The sequence below is a fragment of the Heterodontus francisci genome, chromosome 39, assembly GCF_036365525.1.
Source record: "Heterodontus francisci isolate sHetFra1 chromosome 39, sHetFra1.hap1, whole genome shotgun sequence".
In the NCBI taxonomy this organism is placed as follows: Eukaryota; Metazoa; Chordata; class Chondrichthyes; order Heterodontiformes; family Heterodontidae; genus Heterodontus; species Heterodontus francisci.
In genome coordinates this window covers 17,730,175-17,740,741 of record NC_090409.1, presented here as the reverse complement: position 1 = coordinate 17,740,741, position 10,567 = coordinate 17,730,175, and the positions used below count along the sequence as shown (strand labels likewise).

The 10,567-nt window shown below is 41.3% G+C and overlaps 1 protein-coding gene across 1 annotated transcript; it reads right to left on the bottom strand.

Annotated features, from left to right (window-relative positions):
• Window positions 1-1,970: 1,970 nt before the first annotated feature.
• LOC137352829 (probable G-protein coupled receptor 139) lies at window positions 1,971-6,131 on the bottom strand. Its single transcript, XM_068018685.1, has 2 exons — window positions 6,062-6,131; window positions 1,971-2,878 (listed from the first exon to the last, which is right to left on the bottom strand). The coding sequence occupies exons 1-2, from the start codon at window positions 6,129-6,131 to the stop codon at window positions 1,971-1,973; spliced, it is 978 nt and encodes a 325-aa protein (XP_067874786.1).
• Between the last annotated feature and the right edge of the window lie 4,436 nt (window positions 6,132-10,567).

The following is a 10,567-nucleotide window of genomic DNA, read 5'->3' as shown; positions in this document are numbered from 1 at the left end:
TTAGTCAGTGGAAATGCCTCATCATCCAATATTGTATGTAAGGCAATCAATGTGGCACATCTAAGACAGTTGAAGGATCCAAGGATCGAAGACGGTTTTCGTGCGATAGAGCTGAGTATTATTGGGTGTGTTTTAGGATGATACCACCGAAGGGTAGCATGTAGACGAGTAAAAAAGAACGGGATTAGGAATAGATCCTGGGAAATTTCAGAGGTAACAGTGAGACAGTGGGAAGAGAAACTATTGCAGGTGATTCCATAGGTAGGCTTAGCTAGACAAGCATGGAACCAGGCGAGGGACGGTTCACGCTGTCCGAAGATGGAGCAGAGATCTTGAATGAGGATGGTATGTCAAAAGCGGCAAACAGGTCGAGATGGATAAGGAGGGAATTCTGTATAGTTTATGGCAAAGGCAACCTCTGCCAGTCAATAAACAAATGAGGAAGAAAACAGGCAACTATCGTTACTCTGAGAAGACTGGTGGGCCAAAAAAATGGAATTCATCACGAGTGGCATGGACACAGGGCACTTACAGGAACATACTATAACAGCATATCGTGTTTGACTAAGTTATTGGAGCTTTTAGTGGGCGCAGCTCGCTGCATAGATGTGAGAATACCAGTGAATGCAATATACTTGGATTATCAACATAAAAACAGAGAAGATAGGAGTAGGATCAGGCCATTCGGCCCTTTGAGCCAGCGCCACCTGTTCCCGCTTTCACCACATACTACATACAATATGCCACACAAGAGGGTATTACAAAATATCATGGTTCATGGGACTGGGGGTAATATATTATCACAGGTTGAGGATTGGCTAACAGACAGAAAATGGAGAGTTGGAATAAACGTGTAGTTTTTGTTTGGAAAGTTGTAACTGGTGGGGTCATGCAAAGATCAGTGCTTAGGCCTCAATTGTTTATAATGTACAGCAATGACATAGATGAGGGAGCTGCGTGTGATTTATCACGTTTTCTGATCATACAAAGCTGGTGGGAAATTAAGGTTTGTGAAGGATGCAACGAGACTGTAAATGGATATAGACGGATTAGGTGAGTGGGCAAGTAGGTGGAAAGTGGAGTATAATGTAAATAAATATGAAAACACCCTCTTTGATAAGAAGAATCAAATGCAGACTATTATTTAAATGTGAAAATGAATAAAATTTGGTATTCAGAGTGATTCCATATTCTTGTACACAAATTCCTGGAAAATAACCTGCATATAAGCAATCAATTAGGAGAGCAAATGTTTTGTTGGCCTTGATTAGAACGTGTTTGTAGTAGAAGAGTTTGGAAGTCTTGGTGCAATGATACATGGTTTTGATGAGATCACATTCTGGTGTACTAATTGCAGTTTCCATCGCCCTACCTAAGGAATTATTTGCCTCAGCTATTGCAGAATAAATGTTCACGAGATTGTTTCCTGGGATTAGAGAGCTGCACTGAGAGGTGGGATTGCGTGGAAAATAACTATTTTATCTGGGCTTTAGAAGCAAGAGAGGTGATCTCTTTGAAAAGTACACCATTCTTAGAGGATTTGGGGATCTCTTTGAAATGTATACCACTCTTAGAGGACTTGACAAATAGATGCTAAGAGGCTGTATTCCCTGGATGCGGTGTCCCAAAATGGGGTCATGGTCTCAGGATATGTAGCTTGCCATTTGGGATTGAGAAAGCCAGATATTTCTCCATAGGTTTGTGAATTTGTCATGTTCTCTACCTCAGTGAGATGTGGAAACTCAGTCGTTGACTATATTCAAGACTGGGATCAAAATATTATGGGGCATGAGCAGAATCAAAGGATATTGCGAAAGGGCATTAAAGTGATGTTATGAGCAAAGTTCAACATGATCATATGGAATGGTGAGTCAGGCTGGATTATTCCCATGGCTTACGTCTGCACATTTTTCTCTTGTTCTGAAGTTCAAAATTAATTTGCAATTCTAGCAATTCCTTAGTTGCTCTACTTATCGAAACAAAAATGCTGAACAAATCTGTTTCACCGGATATGTCACCATTTTCTTTAACTCTTCTCTAAATTTCACCTGGGTCACTGCATAAATAAATGTGTTCGTGCAGCAGCTCAAAAGTAGGAGCATATATCCTGCCTCTTGAAGGATATAAACTGGATCATCATAGCCTGTGTAAGAATAAGTATGTGTAATTCGATAATACATGAAATGGATCGTATATGTCAGCCATAACAGTATAAAATTGGCAGATATGCTGAAGAGTAAAATTATGGATTTCTTTCTGTTCTGCATCTCAGGATCAGGATTGTTTGAGGAGCTGGTGTTGCCTCTCAACGTCCTACGGGCTCTGCTAACCACTAATATATATCTTACCGTCAGAGCATTGAGAAGCACAATACTACAAAACGGCAGAAAAGGAGTCGCTATGGAACTGAAATAAGAAAATGATTGCCATAGGGGTGAGGTATAAAAAATTGACCTGATCCGACAATACCAGGGCAATTCGTTCTTTATGAACAGAGTTTCATATGCAAAGTACCATGGAATGTTTTCTAAACAGCCCAGGGTAAGCACAAAACCTATTACTACAGCCGCCGTTTCCTTGGTGCAATATCTGGTTTTCAGCTTTTGGCAACAAATGGCTATAAAGCGATCAAACGTGAATGCGACTGTTAACCAGACAGAAATATCTCTCGTTGCATGAACTAGGGCGGTTTTGGCCCGACAGGCTGGAGTAAGTAACAGATAATTTCCGGGAAAGTAAATGTCAACGATCTGATTGAGTATAACAGCATTGATAACGACCAGCAGATCCGCCAGTGCCATGGCTACCAGGTAGTAAGTAATACATTTGGAGAGACCGCATTTTCCCCGGGCCAGGATCACAATTGCCATGAAATTTACTGCAGGGAAGAGTAGAAAGCAAAATATGTTACCGGCATGCATTGATGCAAAGAACCAGAGTGTTTCCACATTAGAAAGTGAGCTAGATCTTGACTTTAGCGGTAATGCAAAATGGTGAAAGCGAGTTGCCAGCTGGTTTTAGATCCGTTTCCATGAATGTCAATCGGAATAAGAATCAGAAGCGATGTTAAACCACTACCGCCCTCTTTATCCCTCACTGTACTCGATTGAACAATTTCAAGGTTTGTCCCTTTGCTATTGCATCATGCAAGAAAAGTAATTTTCGTGTAAATATATTTATTGTATATAACATATATGTCAATTTATAACATTTAGATATCAAGTAAAATTTAGGTGGTCTGGGTTAATGTATAATGATATTTGTAAGTCATAAGAAGAAGCTAGTCTGTCAGGAAATGAAGCATTGGTATTTCAAATGGACCAGAATTAATTTTGAAATAAAGATGAAAGCCAGTGATGAATTCTAGATTGACTACCTTAAATTTATTTCGAAAAAATAATTTTCAAGTCAGTAATAATATTAAGAACAAAGAATGATAAATTAGTGAATTGAGTAAAATACTAAATACTGCTCAATGGAAATCGAGTTTCAGATTAACAGTATAAATAATAAATATTGAAACTCGGGCTGCACAACAAACATAGGAAAAGTTATGAAGAAAAGACACCTGGTGCCCTCTTAAAGCATGCAATCCGCAGTGTGGCAGAATGAATAAACTGATAGAGTTTGGACTGTTGCTTCAGAAAGGCAATTGAAAGATCAGATAGGAAAAGAAAGATATTGGAAAGAGAAAGGCGCTCTAACTGACGAAAACTGCTCTCCATACTCGAGGGATTTTTCCAAGTATCAAAACTTAGCTCTTGTGGTATTGCGGCCAGAAGAACTGATTAGTCATAGTTACAAAACGGGGAGCAGCAAGGTCAGTAAAAGCGGAGCGAGTATTAGTGAATTTAAGGAAGGGTAGCTGATGTGAAATAACAACGTGGTAATTTGAGGCAATGTCTAAATGATTGAGCTTCTTTTCAAAATAGTAATTTCATAACTGACACAGAAAGGAAGAGCCTGTGATTTCTAACAAGAATAGATAGATAAATTATTTAATCAATAAGTTATGTCATTGGCCATCAAATGTTGGGTGATTGTGTTGTCAGACGTTTTGCCAGATATCCAGACCTGGATGAGTCCATATTTGCGCTAAAGAAACATTTGGAAGATTGAAGCCATTGCTTTCAGCCCGGCACAAACTCTAGTGTTCAGAAATCGCTTTCTATCCCCCTTTTATTCCAATGTTATTCTGGCTGACTTCCCAACTAATACCCTCCATAAGCTAATGCTCAATCAAAATTCTGCTTCCTGTGTCCTAATTCGCACCAAGTTTCATGCACCCAAGATACCTGTACTCACTAGCCGACGCTGACTCCCTGATCAACAACCTTAGTTTCGAACTCAAATCTCCGTGGTTAGATCTCTCCATAGCTTCTGCTTTCTCTAACTCAAAAATCTACTCCATGCTTTCAAGACTTTGAGGAATTTACCTTCTTCTAATCTGGACCTCTTGTCCATTGCCCCATCATTGGCAGTCATGCTTTTCAGCTATTCAGGCCCTTGGCTCTGGAACTCTCCACCTAAACCTCTCCACTTCTCTCTGAAACTTTCAGACCATTCTCAAAAGATCACTCTTTCACCAAGTGTTTTCTTACCTCACCAAATTTCGCCATGTCCTCATTTTCTACGCTTCTATGTATCTTTGAAGTCGGTGAATACGTTTTGCGAGTTAATGTTGTTGTATAATTTCAAGTGGCTACTGTTGATTGTGTTAGGTATTAATCTCAAAATAATTTTATCACTATTGGCTGCAAGGTGTGATAGAACATTTACTCATGGTTACTCCACCATATCAGACAAAGGAATTTAAGACATATTTAGATTTTATAATCTACGATGTTACAGATCAATGTTGAAATCACTGTCTTACAACAGTAATTACATATGCATATCTTTTGAACTCAGGTGGTATTCATTTCATTATTAAGTGAAATAATTTTACTGTATGAATGCATTGAAATTTACGAATATACCACTGAAAATATCAGTCAGGTTATAAATCCAAATATTATTTGTTTAAATATTAATATTATAAATTAAATTTACTGGGTGCCAAATTTAAATCAATACTGTTGGCAATAGAATTATTTATCAAAATTTAACCAACATTGTATCTATTGAAAATAATCACAATCATCAAGAAAAGTAACTAAGTTTACTCAATGCTCGGTTGCACACTCAAATCCGAATAAAACAACGTTGCTCATTCTCATAAAACAACTAATATTATTTATGGAGATGTCATGCAACAAACCTAAAACTTTACATACGCTGAACTTCATTGGTCCCTTTACAGTTGCTGAACTTATGTTGTGCAGTATGTCCTTATGATAGACTGCATTACAAGGAAACTTAATGCTCCTGAGTTGTATTGATGGTTTCATATTAATTTGCACAAACAGGTAAATCTAGGATACTGCCTTGTTTCATCTGTCCATTCATCTCAGAGGCTGTGATTCAGATAATGCAACCAGACTCAGGAATGCCAGTGGAGGAAGTAACACAGCCAATGTTCTGAGGTGAATGTTCTATTGAGGACCTGTCTAACCAGTCAAATCACCTCTGTGGTTAAAAGTCTGTTATGTCTCTGCATGATGCGGCATTTGAAGAACAGGACGGGCATTCAAAGGCTGACAGAACCTATGGGACCCGAGCAGGAGAAGATAAGTGAAACAATAATTTCTTCTCGATGTTACATATGGCGATATTCGGACTGAATGTTGGTCTGCACCCAATAGAAGTCTAACAGAAATGCAGAATAAATCAAAACAAGTTTATAATCTGATGAACGGTTCATTTTGAATATGGAATAATAGTTGAAAAACAGCTTGAAAGAAATCAATCTGTGCTGGAGATGAAATAGCCACCCTTTCATTAAATATTATATTGAAGATGTAATATAAAAAGATGATAACTTTGTCCTTGAGTGGTTACCTCAGAATATATGACTAATTAGAATACACATCCACCCAGCCAGATTAAGTTAGCAGATTCACATCAAGAGCATTGAAACCATTAAAGACAGGTTTGCACAGCTAGCAAGGTTACAGCTTACCTGGGACACCAACAGCGGCAAGAATTGGATAGTAAATTGCATACACTAGACCAGTTGCTGGCTGATGCATTTTCTCTCAGAAGAGATTACGTCTCAACTGTCTTAGCACATGGTTTGCAACAGAGTTAATATAGAAATCATGGAAGCCTCCAGCGAGACAATTGTGTAACTTTGTTACTAATAATAGTCCTTGTTTTTTTGCACAAACTGAACTAGTTGTTTTTATTCTAATGTTCAGGACTGATCATGATAAAAGGTTATGACGCGGCTTTTTGGTGGGAAACCAAATAACCAATTACTATTTTGGTTACATTGCTTCTGAAAATATAATTGAAAGGTGATACAAGCAATGTTTCACAAAGGATCTCAACCTCAGATTCGATCACTGGACTGTTTGATTTAGCGGAGTTATCCACAGAGTGATGGCGGGGTTGATGAAATTGCTTGACAGTCCACGAGCTGGGCAAGTTGACAATAAGCCCACATAATGCTTCAAAATTAATAACAATTTATCCCTCCTGGCTAATGTTTATTTGTTATTATGGAAATGGGTGAAGGTACCGAATGTCAACACATTGTTTCAGAATTACCTGACCCAAAGCTTAGCATGTGCTCTTCCATATGCACAATTAATAAGTACATTTAAGAAGCATAAGCTTCCATTATTGGCCCATTCATGGACCAAAAACTTTCATACTTTCAGTAATTATCATTAAAAAGACTTAGACTGCAACATGAGAAATCCAGAGAACAGTTTATTTTGGAAAATACAATCAGTTTTAGGTGCACATGGAATATTAAAATGGATATTTCTAAGTCAGAGGCAAAAGCATTCCAACACAAATATCACCTGCTTAGAATACTTTACTGAATAAGAACTTCATTTCAAAACTGTGGCCGTTTACAGTACTATAGGAAGCTATTAGACCCATCTCTTATCTACTGCTTTCTGAAAGTCTTACTCTCAGAACACTGACATATACCTTACATTGTGTTTTCTACTTCCTGAAATATGCATCCACTTCCTTTTGTGGTCCTACCTCTACAGGGTGCTGGGATTCAATGTGGTGGATGTTATAGTACGATGCAGAAAACTCTTGTTAGAGGCCATGTGCAGTACTGCATCCAGGACTGGGCATTGCACCTCAAGAATGACATAATGGTCTCGGAGGAGGTACAGGGCAGATTTACCATAATTATACCAGTCAAAAAAGATTAATGAAGAAAACGTGTAACACCAATTAGGCTTGCATTCCTTTGAGTATGGGCGATTGCACAGTTATCTAATTAAGGTTTTTGAGATTATTAAAGGAACTAATAATTCATATATTGAGAAATGATTTCCTCCGTGTCTGGGATTCCAGAATATTTGGGCATCAATGCAAATTTAGAGGTAGGAAGGGTGATGCCAGTGATAATTTCTGCACACAAAGTGTAGGCCTCTCTGAGCAAAAGGGAATCCCCTCTGGTGGTTTTGATGGGGCTGTGGGTGGAGATTTTCCTACCCTTGGACCTGTCACTGGGTCATGGAGCCTAGAGCTTCTATGGCCATCCTGCCTTCTGCTGGCCTATTCTAAGCTGTTGCGCTCAATGGATATCGGAGTTGTGCCACTGAACGCGATGATCACTTTCGTTGCTCACCCTCCTCTGGTAAGATCACCTTGAGGTGGGAATGCGCTCACTCACTCCTGGCCCCGCCTCCTGGCCCGATACTGTATGTCGCACAAGATTTTGGTCAATGGCTGCCGATAACATTCCAGGTGTGATGGGTGAGGTATACAGGCCGGGGTGGACCATGGGCCATTCGTGCTGTGCTTTGGATTTAGTACCACATTGGCTGAGATTAGCAAACTGAGCACAGATCGGGTCCCTTACTAATCTGTATGTGGCTTAGTACCACAGTGGGTCATAGTAGCAATCGCAGCACAGGCCACATCGAACCTCAACCCTTCCTACTCTGTGCCGAGCTCACTGTTACGCTGGGTGAGATCTGATAACCCGCCACACGCCGGGGATGGATACCGTGCTCTTTCTGTTGAGCTTGGAGATCGTTATCAGAGGAAGTGAGATCAGCAAAAAATGCACAATTTCAATGGAAGCGACAACGTTTTTGCACTTTGTGAGTTCAAGTACTGCATTGGGCGGGTTTAATTAACTCGGCATTTGCCAGCAATGGAGTCCTTGGAGTCTACTGCGTGGAGCGCAGTGCTATACTGGGGGAGTTCAATCCACTCAGCACAGTCCGGGCAAGAAACCTGGTCTCTTTCTGCTATCTCTGGGTCTCAATACCATAACGAGTTCGATTGGAATGCACAGAATGGGCTGTGAGAAGCTTTAACATTTGCTGTTTCGTGTGCTGTCAGTGTGACATTGGTTGAGATCAGATATATAACTTGGCCCCTTTCTCAACTCTATGTGCCTCAGTACTGTTTTGGATGAGACAAGCCAGCCTTAAATGGCAGGGATGGAAAATGGACCATTTCTGCGGAGTGTGTGCGACCCAGTGGCAAAAGCTGAAAAGGCATGGAATGAGGTCTGGCTGTCCCTGCTCTGCGTGGGGTTAAAGACCACATAGTGGATGTCAAGAATTGAACCTGAGTCCTTCCTGCTCTGTGAGAAGCCCAGTTCGACACAAGCGAAAATCAGCGACTTTAACACAAGCTGGATATGGAAACTTCGCCCTTACTAATCTATATGCGGTTCAGCACCACACCAGATTAAAATAATTAACAGTGCAGGCTGGGATGGGCCTTGCTCTATTTCTCCTTTCTGTGGGACTCAGGAACCAAGTGGGTGAGTTCAGCTCGCTCAGCAAAAGACAGGGAAGGAACTTGGGCCCTTGCTGCTGGTGTATCCGACTTAGTACCAAATTCAGTGTAGCACTGGAATGAAGCCTGGGCTCTTCCTGCTCTGTGCGGAGCTTATCAAACTGCGAAGTACCACCGCGAGTGAGAAAAACTCACAGCACAAAGCACAAAGAGAAACTGAGCCCTGTGTGATGCTCAGTGCCACACTGTCTGGGATCAGATAATGCCGCACTTGCAGGTCTGTATGGGGGTTCAATACCACCTCGATGTGCTGACCTATCAACACAGGCTTCGAGGTGGAATCCAGATTATTCATTCTCAGCATAGGTCTCATTGGTACACAATATGAGATTAATAAACTATGCACGGACTGTGTTGGGACCTGGTCCCCTTCTCCAATATATCTGGAGAGATAGGATGTCCTTCAGGGGTCTAGGACAGAACCTATTTTGTAAGGGCTAAGAAAATATAGAGGTACCAATACACTATTTGCCACCAGCTAGTGGGAAAGATATGCAGGAACAAATTTGCAAGGAAGTTACAGAGAGGTGACAAAATTATAAATTAATCATAATTCAGACCTTTAATTATCCTAATATAAAGGAAGCTAATCGAAGTGTAAAGGGAGGAAGAATTTCTGAAGTGCGTTCAGGAAAATTTTATTGCTCGGTATGTGTCTAGTCCAATGAGGAATGAGGCATTGCTGGACCTGGTTCGAGGCAAGTAGGTGGATCAAGTGTCAGTCGGGAGACATTTGGATGAGAGTGATAGCAGTATCATAAGATTTACAAGAAATGTTGGAATCACTCAGCAGGTCTGGCAGCATCTGTGGAAAGAGAAGCAGAGTTAACGTTTCGGGTCAGTGACCCTTCTTCGGAATTGACAAATATTAGAAAAGTCACAGATTATAAGCAAGTGAGGTGGGGGTGGGGAAAGAGATAACAAAGGAGAAGGTGCAGATTGGACCAGGCCACATAGCTGACCAAAAGGTTACGGAGCAAAGGCAAACAATATGTTAATGGTGTGTTTCCTTCTCCCGCCCCGAGCTAGAAAAATGTATTACCTTTGCGTCCAATTTCCACCCTTCTCTCACCTTTACATGGTCCATCTCTGACACTTCCCTTCCCTTCCTCGACTTCTCTGTCTCCATCTCTGGGGATAGGTTGTCTAGCAATATCCATTATAAGCCCACCGACTCCCACAGCTACCTCGACTACACTTCTTCACTCCCTACCTCCTGTAAGGACTCCGTTCCATTCTCCCAGTTTCTCCGTCTCCGACGCATCTGCTCTGGTGATGCTACCTTCCATGACGGTGCTTCTGATATGACCTCCTTTTTCCTCAACCGAGGATTTCCCCCCCACTGTGGTTGACAGGGCCCTCAACTGTGTCTGACCCATTCCCCGCACCTCTACCCTCATCCCATCCCCTCCCTCCCAGAACCGTGACAGGGTTCCCCTTGTCCTCACTTTTCATCCCACCAGCCTCCATATCCAAAGGATCATCCTCCGCCATTTTCGCCACCTCCAAGGTGATGCCACTACCAGTCGCATCTTCCCCTCCCTTCTCCTGTCAGCATTCCGAAGGGATCGTTCCCTCCGCGACACCCTGGTCCACTCCTCCATTACCTCCACTACCTCGTCCCCGTCCCAGGGCACCTTCCCCTGCAATCGCAGGAGGTGTAATACCTGCCCATTTA